At 36.1% G+C, this 12,679-nt stretch overlaps 2 protein-coding genes across 2 annotated transcripts; one reads left to right on the top strand and one right to left on the bottom strand.

The window, feature by feature from the left end:
• Window positions 1-382: 382 nt before the first annotated feature.
• LOC114472342 (CD209 antigen-like protein E) lies at window positions 383-5,648 on the bottom strand. The gene is made up of 8 exons (XM_028461569.1): window positions 5,497-5,648; window positions 5,352-5,432; window positions 3,769-3,882; window positions 3,616-3,693; window positions 3,475-3,546; window positions 2,849-3,000; window positions 1,014-1,144; window positions 383-931 (listed from the first exon to the last, which is right to left on the bottom strand). The coding sequence occupies exons 1-8, from the start codon at window positions 5,564-5,566 to the stop codon at window positions 715-717; spliced, it is 915 nt and encodes a 304-aa protein (XP_028317370.1). The 5' UTR covers window positions 5,567-5,648; the 3' UTR covers window positions 383-714.
• A 732-nt stretch (window positions 5,649-6,380) lies between these two features.
• On the top strand, window positions 6,381-11,476 carry ak2 (adenylate kinase 2). Its single transcript, XM_028461149.1, has 7 exons — window positions 6,381-6,590; window positions 7,650-7,775; window positions 8,024-8,134; window positions 8,751-8,845; window positions 9,753-9,825; window positions 10,493-10,712; window positions 11,336-11,476. The coding sequence occupies exons 1-7, from the start codon at window positions 6,492-6,494 to the stop codon at window positions 11,341-11,343; spliced, it is 732 nt and encodes a 243-aa protein (XP_028316950.1). The 5' UTR covers window positions 6,381-6,491; the 3' UTR covers window positions 11,344-11,476.
• The last annotated feature ends 1,203 nt before the right edge of the window (window positions 11,477-12,679 follow it).

Below are 12,679 nucleotides of genomic sequence, written 5' to 3' on the forward strand. Positions count from 1 at the left end.
AAACTCAAGGTCCGTGGGCCAAGTGTGGTCCATCAGAGCATCTAGTTTGGCCCACAGGAAGATTTTACTCAAAGTGAAAAAAAAAAAAATACAGCAAAAACAGGACTTTGTGTAAATCATTATATAAAACTTAAAAATAAAATATGAAGGTTGCAGTGCTAGGTTATTTACAGTGAATTAAATTGCAAAATTCTCACAAATTACCCCTGCAGAATTCTGGCAAATTTTGGGGAAATTTCTGTAATGTGTATTTTTGTTGTTTTGTATTTTGATTTAATTTTGTGTATTTCTCTTGGGTTTTGTTTTTGTGGTTTTGTGTATTTTTTTCTTCTATTTCGTGCTATTTTGGAGTCATTTTTTGCGTTTACTTTCTAGTCCAGGGATTCTCAACTGGTGGGTCGGGACCCAAAAGTGGGTCACGGACCTGTACACGGTGGGTCAGAAACAGCTGGTCAAAAATAAATACTTAATGTCTCTCATAATGGACTTGTCTTTTATTTTGAAAGATACTTTTCATTTGACAGGCACATGTTGCGCAGAAAAATATATGGATTTATGTTTTAAAAAAGACTTTATATATAAGCTATTTTTTAAAATACTAACTTTGGTTGGTCGAATTCTTAAAAAAAAAAACATTTAATGACCATGACAAAATGTGGGTCCCAGTATGAGACCAGTTGAGAACCTCTGTTCTAGTCCATCAGTTGCCCATGTCTACTTTACACGTGTTTCAGACACACACACACTGGATCGTTTTCCACTTTCTGCTGCTTTTTCACAGATCCTTTTATGAGGAGTTTTGCAAAATTGATCAAACCAACTCTCCAAAATTGTAGTTTGGCCTTTCTCTCCCATCCTCACACAGTTTTCTCCTTCCGGGTGTTCGTTATTCTCCCCTTTCCAGTTGTCAGGTTCGTTTCCACTCCAGTATCTGACATAGAACAAACATTACAGACTGAGCACAAAGAAGTAAAAACCAAGCACAGATCCAGATGTTTACACATCAGCCACACCTGGGATCTTCATTCAGCTTTGACCCGTCAACCCAACGCCATTCGCCTTCTTTAGCTGCGTCTGTCAGTCCGATCCAGAACTTGTCCTCATTTTCTTTCATTTCTGTTTTCAGTTTGTTTGCCAGAAATGTCTAAACATGTGAAAGTGAAATTTAGCTTTGTTAGTTTTAAACACACTCGTTCAAAACAAACGGAATCAAGGATTCTCAAATTAATTCAGTGATAAGATGCACAATGAATGGACTTTACATTCATTCTATGTCACATAAAGAAAAACAGTTTCATGTCCCAAGAAAGACTAATATTTATACTATAAATGAAAACAGATCAGATTTATTTTCTTCCATTCCCACATGCAGTTATGGGCCAATGAAAAGTCAATTTTCTTATATTAAGAGGCGTGTCACACAAGAACCAATGCATATCTGTGACTAATCATTGGTGATGTGAACAGTCTATGTTCATAGCTCTAAGCTGATCACACTACAGGGAGCTGAGACATATGTTCAGTAGTTTACTGAAGACCCAAACACACACACACACACTTTTTTCCCAACTTTGAGGAGCTGGCATGTCCACCAGATGTGATGTATAGCAGATGTTTTTATATATTCTGATAGAGTGGGTGGAGCTGTATTACTGTACCATATTTTAGTTTGCTACGTACTGTAGTTCCTGAGATATTGGAAGCTAAAAATGGAATAAAATCACACTAAATTATTCATATCTCAAAATATTTTCATACGATCAAGCTAAAAATTTGCAGTGTGAATATTCAATAATAATGGAACAATTGGTAAAAAAAAATTCAGAATTTATTGTGACCGAAGTCCTGAAAATTCTTTGAAATGACATGAAATGACCCTTTACGTTATTGTCTGCATCTTCAACACTTCACCTCTGTGACACGTATATTTTCATCTCATTTTAATGATCTTATTATGTTATAGTCATAGTTCATCTTAATAAGGACAAACATATGGACGCTGGTATTTAATATTCTTTATTTTTATTGTTAAACCACATTTGTCATTGGCCAGCGGACTAGTGAAGTTCAGTTAAATCTAATAACGTGCAGGCACTCGTCATATTTTAGACAGTTTCATGCTCCCAGCTTTGTGGGAACGTTTCATAAACGACTTCTTTCTGTTCCAACATCAGAGAAAAGTCGACAACCCTTCTCGTCCTCGTGGGAAAAACGATGCATAGATAGAATGACATAAAAACCCTGAAGAGTTAAAGATGATGTCATTGTCATTAATGAGAGTAGAAACCAGGGTTGGGGTCAATTACAATTGTAATTGTACATTAACAACAATTATGACCTAATTATAATTGTCATAATTGAAAAAACTGTTTTAATTGAATTTAACGCAAAACTACGGAACCATGTTATAGTTCTATACTTACACATATGTAGTTAACAATTATTAAAATATGTTTCTTATCTGTTAGATAAAATACCGTATACAAGGCTAAACGCCCACACCAAAAATATGAATACCAATAATTTCATAGTTTAGGAACCCTAACAATTTAACCAACAAATGAAAAATAAAATAGACGATAAATAATATTTTTTAGTGTATTTTACAGATGATTTAAGACAAACTGACCCGTTATCATTAGAGATGCTAACAGAAAGCTAACACAAGAGGAAAGTTATGTTTCATGGGCTTATTTATTTCAATTGTAATTTAACTTTAGTAATTGAGAACATAATTTTAATTGACTTTCAGGGGAAAAATAATCAATTAAGTAATTAAACATGGATAATTGAAATTAAGAAAGTATAATAGACCCCATCCCTGGTGGAAACTGGTGTGTTTTTGTACCTGTTCGTCTTTGCTGGTGATCTTAACCAGGTTTCCACTTTGATTCATGCACATCACTTTGCTTTCATTCCATGAGAGACGATCCTTAGAGAAGTAATAACACTTTCTTTTGTTCAGTTTCCATCCTCGGTCACAGCGGAAGCACGTCTCCTCTAAACCACAGCAGATGTTCTTATTCATTATTATATATAACATTCGTGGTTCCTGTTTGTTCTGCAGATTTTTTAATAAATAAACTAAAACATAAAAAATTGAGGTATACAGTAGTAGTAAGGCTTAAAAACTGTAGAAACATTTTCAAACGGCAAAAAATTGAGGTGTTTTTAAGACATGAAAAGGGAAAAAATAATTTAAAACTACAAAAAATGCAAGTAAGACATAAAAATATATATATATTATTCAAACATCAAAAAATTAAGGTGTTTTTAAGGTATAAAAAGGGAAAAATAAATTAAAATGCCAAAAAATGAAGGTAAGGTTTAAAAACTGGAGAAAAAATGTCAAATGCCTTAATGAGAACGAGCACGTCTCATTCATAAAATCCAGCTGTGTAAAAAGGACAGCTGAGACGTGCACGACTGCAGCCCTTTAGGACCCAGTTTGAATCATAAGCAGAAAAAACTCACGGTTTTCTTTAGGAATTGTCGGACATACAGGTGGACTTGCTGTGGGGCAGCTTTTCACCTTGGAGAGTGTGTCTGTGGGAAAAAGCTCATTTTTAAAGCCCTAAGGAGATCATTAAAGGTGAACAGTTTATGGTGTGTCACCTGTGAGGTTGGCTTTATCTGCTTCCCACTTTACTTTCTCACTCCTCAGCGTCTCTTTGGTCTTCATGTATTCAAACGCTGAATAAAAGACACAAAACTGCTTAAAAGCACATTACCGTAACTAATCATTAATAACAATATCAACCAACTCACTGATCACACCGAGAGCAACGCCTGCAGCGATCAGGAGAAAACCAACAATGACCAGGACAGCTCTCTCCACTCTGACCTTTGACCCTGGGCTGGGTTTCACACGCTGGGAATCAGCTGAAATGGGAAACATCGGGACTTAAAAACAACTCATTAAAACCTTTCTGTAAAACTAAACATCTTTAAAGTTGATCCACTCAATATGTCAACAAATAAAACCACTGATATTTAGTGTTTTATTCTAATATTCTTCAATTATTTTCATTTTTGTCAGTGATAAAGACAGCAGGTTCAGTTAGCGTGAGTAGTACGTTAGCGTGAGTAGTACGTTAGCGTGAGTAGTACGTTAGCGTGAGTAGTATACGTTAGGGTGAGTTGTATACATTAGGGTGAGTTGTATACGTTAGAGTGAGTCGTACGTTAGAGTGAGTCGTACGTTAGCTTGAGTAGTACGTTAGCGTGAGTTGTATACGTTAGAGTGAGTCGTACGTTAGAGTGAGTAGTACATTGGCGTGAGTTGTATACGTTAGGGTGAGTAGTACGTTAGAGTGAGTCGTACGCTAGCTTGAGTAGTACGTTAGCGTGAGTAGTACGTTAGCGTGAGTAGTACGTTAGCGTGAGTAGTACGTTAACGTGAGTAGTACGTTAGCGTGAGTTGTATACGTTAGGGTGAGTTGTATACGTTAGAGTGAGTCGTACGTTAGCTTGAGTAGTACGTTAGCGTGAGTTGTATACGTTAGAGTGAGTCGTACGTTAGAGTGAGTCGTACGTTAGAGTGAGTCGTACGTTAGCTTGAGTAGTACGTTAGCGTGAGTAGTACGTTAGCGTGAGTAGTACGTTATTATCAGTAGTACGTTATTATCAGTAGTACGTTATTATCAGTAGTACGTTATTATCACATTTACAACACAGGAGTCACTGACACGGATGCATAGACACATATACATTAGAAACCATGGTAACAAATAACAACTATAGTACAATATTTTATGGTGGAGATGAAAACAAACAGCAATTTTAACCTTTTTAATTTCTTTTTGGAGTAATTTATGTTTGATTAGTTGATCTATGATTTTATCTAATATAACAGTTCACACAGGCTGCATAAGAGAGAGATAACTACCATTCTTCCTCTTTATAAAGATAAAACTTCCTCTTGTCTACTCTAAATCTCTTTGACCACATGACGTTGGCTCACCCTAACCCTGGTAAATGCTTGTTATTACTGTAACTGTCAGATGTAAAGCTAATGTTACAGTGAGATAGAAAACAGCTGATGTTTTAAAAAGCATCTGTTTCTCTTTCTTTTTTGGTGTAATTTCTCTTTTCTAGGTTTTCTCAGGCTCATTTTCTTAAATCGCTACCCCTAACCCTAACCCTATCACTTTGTATTAAGTTCATTTCTAGAATTCTATCGATAAATATCATTGTTCCTGTTGTTTGTGGCTCATTTCTAATTAATGTAAAAATGTTGTTATTGTCAGGAAGGTGAGCTTACACAGAGTGAGATAAAAAATAAAAAACAGGTAAAAAACAAATGAAACAAACAAAACCAAATTAAAGGGAGGTTTGAGGACATCACCTACCGGGTGGTTCTGGGTTCTGCTGGGGTTTCCTGAAGTTGACTTCAGCATAGGTGGTGGTGTCCACTTTTGATACATCTGTCTCTGCAAAGCAGCGATCAAAGAGATGGATGGATGGTTGGATGAATGGATGGATGGACAAACTCACCTTTGGCTTTCTTCTTGTTCTTTGTGAACTTCACGTCAGAGTAGAGAACATCGCCATTATCTTCCTTCATTTTCCAGCCGTGTGACTGTGACCATCAGCGAGTCAACGACAGAAATGATTGACCAAACTCAAGTTCCTCAAGATAAATACAGAACGAAGCTTCCTGTTTCAGTGATCTGAGATTACAACATATAGATCACACATTGTCGTGAAGAAGTATTTACTTCCTTCCCGATTCCTGTATATGTTGCATATCTAGAATTGTTGAACAATAATAAAGTTAATGCAGTTTTATTTTATTTTATCCTTTGTGACTCACCTGCTCTTTTTGAGATATTAAAATTGTTTTTTTAATCCAGAAGATTTAAGTGTGATAAATATGCAAAAAATAAAATAAAATAAGGGAATAAGGAAGGGTGCAAATACTTTTTCACGGCACTGTAGATAGATATAGTGATAGCTTGATTCATAGATTGATTGATTGATAGATGTGTGAATACAATACTAAAAGTGGCTAAATTACTTCCTTTTATGGTGTCAAATAATAAGGTAAATGGCTTTTTTTTCTTTCTCTGAATTTCTGACCGGATTGGTTCTTTTTTTCAGGTTTATTTTATTTTTATTTTATCCATTTAACCGCTTTCTCCTTTTTTCAGAGTAGCAGTGTTTGTTTTATTTTATTTTATTTTATTTTATTTTATTTTATTTTATTTTATTTTATTTTATTTTATTTTATTTTATTTTATTTTATTTTATTTTATTACAGTTTTGTTCGCATGTTTCATACTGAGATGAGAATTTCGTCCAATGAACTGACAGGTCCACTGATACAGCCAATCGGAGGCGGTGTTAATTGAGCAAGAGGCGGGCCTTGTGCCTGTCATGTTAGGTAGCGCAGCAGTGTTTCTTCCTCGACGCTGAACTCTGCCGAAGTGCCGGAGCCTCCTCTGACCGACTTCGGAAAACTTTCCTCCGCGGTGTGTCCCGCTGCTGTCATGGCTCCCACCACCAAGCTGAAGGACGCTGTGTCCGACGTGCAGGAGGGAATCCGTGCCATCCTGCTGGGACCTCCAGGAGCCGGGAAAGGCACTCAGGTGAGCTGTTAGCTTTAGCTGTTAGCAGCGAAGTATGTTTGAAGCGCATGGCTGAGGCTAGCCCGAGCTAATGCTAATGCTAACTCACCTGGAGAGCTCTTACCTCAAATTAAACATTGTTCCTCTAAAACACCGCGCGGAAATAAAGCTCTTAAATAATAATAATAATAATGTGTGTGTCATTAATACTTAACTTTACTCTAATTATTCCTATTAATGTTTAATTTTTATACCCAAGTGGCTTTTGTCACTGCACCTGACACGTACACATTAGCTCTGCTTTTACGATTTGTTTTTGTCTTTTATTTTGTGTTTTAATTTATAATTGCACAACTTTTTAATTTGAATTAATAAAAAACAAGGGAAATACGTGATCAATCTGTTCTAATGATTTAATTTTACTCACTAATAAGAAGCATAAATTTAATGTAAAAGTAACTCAGAGGAAAAAACAGTTATAAGGGAAACAAGCATGCATAAATTTGCCATTTTGTCACTTTCTGCGTTTTTCTGTATAATGTATGTTTTTTTTTGGAGGAGTTCTGTGTATTTTTCTATATAATCTGTATTTTTGTTGTCATTTTGTGTTTAGAGTTGTATTCGTTTAATTCTATTTTGGTTTTGTTCATTTTTGTAATAGCTTTGTGTTTTGTTTTTAGTCATTGTTTGTGTTTTTATTATCATTTTGTGTATTTCTCTGTCATTGTGTATGTTTTATTGGTGTAATTTCATGCGTTTTGCTTAATTGCTAGCTCAATCAATAGCATGTGTATTGTACTAGAGGTTAAGTCAGGTGATGTTTGTCACTTACAAATTACTGCTCCTCAGAAAGAGTCACGGTCTGCCCTGTGGCAGGAGTCTGTCGTAATAAACAGTGTGTGTGTAAGTTGCATGTTAAGGTATGAAACTGAATTAAAAAAAAAAAACCTTATTTTTACGGTAAATTTTGAACGAGCAAGCTTTATTTTATTGTAAATTTATAAAACACGATTGATGTGACAGGTAGCCTTTAAATGCCCGTTATTATAGATTTAGAGACCACTTCCTGTCCCCCTGCAGGCTCCTCGACTGGCAGAGAAATACTGTGTTTGTCACCTGGCCACGGGGGACATGCTGAGGGCGATGGTGGCCTCGGGCTCTGAGCTTGGGAAGAGGCTGAAGGAAACCATGGACTCTGGAAAACTGGTAAAGTTTCCTCTCAAACATTTCCCACCATCTTTGTGTTCTCCCTTTGATGACTCTGTGGTCGAGGCCTTTGATGTCTGCTGTTTGTTTGGGTTCACGTGACCTTTACATCTGACACGGCCTCAAATAGACACGGTGGAAATGACTTAGGATTGGTCCGTCGCTGATGCTACTGTGCGCTGGAATGTTAACCCTTCACACGCCACCGAGGGGCGTTGCTGAATAAAATGAGTGCTTTTCTGTCACAGGTCAGCGATAAGATGGTCGTGGAGCTCATCGAGAACAACTTGGACTCTTCAGCCTGTAGGAAAGGTTTCCTGTTGGACGGATTCCCACGAACGGTCAAACAGGCCGAGATGGTGAGTCAGCTTTTACTGTAAAACTCAAAACATCAAAAACAAACCTTTGTCCTTTTAATGCAGGACGCAAGTACACAAAATACTGAAAACATGTATAAAATGCTACAATTCAACTTTATTTATATAGTGCCAATTACAACAAGTCATCTGAAAGTGCATTCAAAATATAAAGTTTGTAATAAAAAGGAAAAAACCCAACAAAATGTCTTTAGAAAACCTAAAGAGGAATTAATGACAGCGTATTATGGCCACATTAAAATAAAAAGAAATATACTCACCACCAGAGTAAAGTAGTAATATTTTTATATTAAAGTCACAATATTTTTAAAGTCGTAATGTTTTTAGACTAAAGTCGTAATTTTTTTAGATTAAAGTTGTAATATTTTGGGAATTATTTAAAGATTCTTAGAAAATTACAACTGTTTTCTAAATATTCCAACTTTATTCTCGTAGTGCTCAGATTTCTTTTTATTTTAATGTGGCCCTAATACGCTGTCGTAGTCTAAGATCTGAATGTTTCTGGGAAATCGATCGACTCGATGTTGAAGTATCCTCGGATTCATTGAGATGATCATCAGTTGACGTGTGTAATGGATGCGCGTTGTTCTTCTTTCAGCTCGATGATCTGTTGGACAAAAGGCAGGAGAAGCTGGACTCAGTGATCGAGTTCGCTGTGGAAGACTCACTGCTGGTGCGCAGGATCTGTGGCAGGTGGGAACCAACGGTTTGTTCAAACAAAACAAAGATCTGATTAATCTGAATTTCCAGCTATGCTGAGGTTTCTCTGTGTGAACTTTGACTGATCTGTCAGTTAAACCTTAACGTGAAGATTTACGAGCAATAGCATCACACTTGCATGTTCTCCACAGTTAAACTTTTCCAATCAGCTGGACATCATGCATCCTTCTGTTTGTTCCTCCCTCTGAGTTCAGTCAACGTCTCAACATCATTCCTGGGTTTTTACAGCCATTTATTAACATGTATTTACTAGGGATAGACTGATGTGGGTTTTTTTAGGGCCGATGCCGGTTTTTTTCCCCATCATCCTTAGCCGATGACCGATACGGACTGCCGATTTTCTTGAGCTGATATTTGGAGCCAATACTACCTTTGCTCCCTCAATTTACATCATAAAAATTAACAAAGGTGAGTTAAAACGACAAGTAAAAAATATTTAATGACTATTAAAAACAGGTGTTGTAGAACAAGTAAAAAAAAAAAAACAACAAATTCTAAAAATAAATATTTAAGCATAATTAAAATGACACACTATTGCACAAATATTCACCATGGTGAGTCCAAACCTCCAGCCATGGAACAACGTTGGCATTACTTAGTCCTATAACGGCTACTGTATGAAAGATACATACAGCCACACTGGCAAGCAGTTTTATAGACGAGGCATTTGGACCCACGGCGAACGCAGCAGCCCGCATCGGCCGATACACGTTAAACCCACAAAAATCAGCCGAACATCGGCCGATCACTAGTATCACTGATTCGTTCCGTCATTACGCTCTATAGAAGTTTTAGTTTTCTAAGCAAAATGTTGTAGTCGGACAAGGAGGGAGTGGGATTCAGAAATGCTCTACGTCCTCTCACTGTTTCTCTTCCTCAGACTAATCCATCAGCCCAGTGGACGCTCCTACCACGAGGAGTTCAACCCCCCCAAAGAACCCATGAAAGATGACGTAAGTGTTTCATCCCTCTTCATATTTAGCCCCGCCTACCAGGGTTGGAGTCAATTACATTTTTAACTTACAATTACGTCTTCAATTATTATTATTTTCCCCCTAAATCAATTACAATGATGTTCTCAATTAATAAAGTTCAATTACAATCACATTTACTGATTCTTTAATTAATAAGCCCATAAAACGTAACCTATCTCTTGTGTTAGCTTTCTGTTAGCATCTCTTAATAATAACGGGTCAGTTTGACCCATGTCTTAAATAATCTGCAAAATACAGAAAAGTTTTTCATCCGTTACTGTGTTAGACTTCCTAATCAATGAAAATATTGGTATTAATATTTTTAGTGTGGATGTCCTAGATTTATATTTTGAAATAGTAAAATAATCCTCAAGAGAACTGAAAGGAATACTTTATATGAAACGGGTTTTAGTAATTATTAACTACGTATGTGTAAGACAGAACTATAACACGATTGACCAGTTTTACATTCAATTACATTGTATTTTTATAGAATTTTCATGTTAATTACAAAGTCAATTATTTGAACTCCATTTCGTTTACAACAGCAAAATATTTTTTTCAATTACGATTACAATTATAATTGTATTTAATTACGCAATTGTAATCATAATTGACCCCAACCCTGCCTACGACGTGTCCTCAGGTGACCGGTGAGCCGTTGATGCGCCGCAGCGATGACAACGAGACGACTCTGTGCTCCCGCCTGGACGCCTACCACCGGCAGACGGTGCCTCTGGTGGACTACTACCAGTCCAAGGGACTCCACGTGGCCATCGACGCCGCTCAGAAGCCCAACGTGGTCTTCGCCTCTATTGTCGCTGCCTTTTCCTCCGCCACGGAAACCCCGGTCCGTGCCACTGCCTGTAAGAACAACATTCTATCCTGTTAAAGAATACCTGTAGTGGAAATGCATACAAAAAAAATTTGTTTAATGTATTACCAATAAAAAAATATGTGCACCTTTTTATTAAAAATTCATATTAACGAGACTATTTAGAATGATTTTACGCCTTAGGGCATAAACTATGGCTGTATCCCAATACCCACACCTGTGCCCTCCCGCTGAAGTGTGCGAGTGCGTAAGGTGTCCCAATCGTACGTAGCGTGTGTTAGCTCCGCCCAACCTGCATGCAAGCAGACTTGGATAAAGGGAATTACCCATAAGTCCTTTTGTCGTAGGACGTTACAATTAAAAAAGAAATAACAGACAAACTCTCACAATAAACTCCGTTGGCAGAAAAATGACAAGTTTTTTCAAGTGTAAGTAAAGTATTAATTATTTCTTTTCAGTAGTATGTATTATATTAAAATACGTTTTATATTACATGTAGTTAGCATCTGCCTGATTACAGTAAAAGTTCTTAATTGGACTAGTATGCAGACGTGGAGCTGTGAGGACGAGCCTGTTATTGTAGATGTTACAGTTTGGTTTTTTTTTTTGTGCATTTCTCTCAAAACTTAATTTAAATTTCTTCTTCTCTTCCAGCTGGTTGAGTCTCAACCTGCTCCATTCTCAGCTCCAATCATGACTAAACTGAGGAAAACTGTTAATTAAAGCTTTGGAGATGAAAGATTCCTTCAGATGACAGAAATAAAGGTTTATCTGTCCGATGGACGGGAACGACTACAGCCTTCTTCCTCATGTTTCCCCATCCAATAAAAACTGTTGCTTTTCTACGATCATCTCTTTAAGTCTATATTTTACACAACTGTTGTACTATTTTTTTTTTTTTTTAATATGTAAATTACAATAGTTTAATACTGTAAAAAAAATTCCTCCATACAGTTAAAAGAAAGTAATGAGGACATTTTTAGAATTTAACCCAAAAAATTGCATGAAAAACATGTTTTTTCTTTCCGCAAAGCTTCCACTTATCGCATTTATATTTATGAATATTTACTTGGTATTTATTGTGTATTTACCTTTTATTTTTATTTGTTTGCTACTGTAACAACTGAATTTCCTCATTGTGGGATTATTAAAGTAGAAATAAATCCATAAACGCTATGCAGAAAAGTTGTCTAAATAGTTGATTTTCAGTAACTAGTAATTTCACTACATTTTACAGAAGTAATGAATAACTAGTATGGTAATAAATGACTGTTTTGAGTAACTACCTCAGCACTGCAACCAAGTGTCCATTGAAGAAATCCTTAATAGAAATTAAAAGCCTAAATTTCAACGCAAAAATGTATTGAAATGAATTAATTTATTAAATAAATAAAAAAAGAAACTTTCTGACTAAAATTAAGTTGACACCTTTTTGATGAATTAATTCTATATAAAAAAAAATGTAATGAGAATAAACGTACACATCGAGACTGATATATTTCATAAATAGATACTGCAAGTATGGAAGTGTATTGCATTCACTTGGAAAAAAATCAGTTATTTTCTGATTTTTTTTTTTTTTTTTTTTTCTTCTGTTTTTTAGACATTTTTTTTCTTCTGTTTTTCATAGTAATTTTTTTTATGTTTTTCTGACTTATTTGTTTTTTGTGCATTTTTTTTTTCCTGAATTATCGGAAATCACTCTAGAACTTCTATAGTTAAGTAACTATTTTAAAAAATAATAAATGACTAACTTTGATGATAATGTACGTTGATATTATTTTACATCTGAAGGTATCAAAACGTTTCCTGATGGCTTGTTTTGATAAATATAAAATACATCCTCTATCCTCCTTTCACGTTCACTGTTTATCTGCTGACGGAGCGGGGTTGCTGTGGGCGTGGTGTCCGTGCTGTTTACGGCGTGACGTCACTGGTTAGGGTTTTCCTCCGTGACGTCAGAGGACGGAGGGTGGGAGCGGAGCCGCAGAGGGATTG

The sequence above is a fragment of the Gouania willdenowi genome, chromosome 11 (assembly GCF_900634775.1).
Source record: "Gouania willdenowi chromosome 11, fGouWil2.1, whole genome shotgun sequence".
Classification (NCBI taxonomy): domain Eukaryota; kingdom Metazoa; phylum Chordata; class Actinopteri; order Blenniiformes; family Gobiesocidae; genus Gouania; species Gouania willdenowi.

Excerpts from the sequence above, each read along its gene's own strand:
- LOC114472342 (XM_028461569.1), bottom strand. The coding sequence starts at position 5,566 with ATGAAGGAAGATAATGGCGATGTTCTCTACTCTGACGTGAAGTTCACA. Across the intron at positions 3,883-5,351 it reads GCAGAACCCAGAACCACCCG|CTGATTCCCAGCGTGTGAAA; the intron begins GTAGGTGATGTC and ends TTCCCATTTCAG. Across the intron at positions 3,001-3,474 it reads GACAATTCCTAAAGAAAACC|AGGAGACGTGCTTCCGCTGT; the intron begins GTGAGTTTTTTC and ends GCTGTGGTTTAG.
- ak2 (XM_028461149.1), top strand. The coding sequence starts at position 6,492 with ATGGCTCCCACCACCAAGCTGAAGGACGCTGTGTCCGACGTGCAGGAG. Across the intron at positions 7,776-8,023 it reads CCATGGACTCTGGAAAACTG|GTCAGCGATAAGATGGTCGT; the intron begins GTAAAGTTTCCT and ends TTTCTGTCACAG. Across the intron at positions 8,135-8,750 it reads CGGTCAAACAGGCCGAGATG|CTCGATGATCTGTTGGACAA; the intron begins GTGAGTCAGCTT and ends TTCTTCTTTCAG.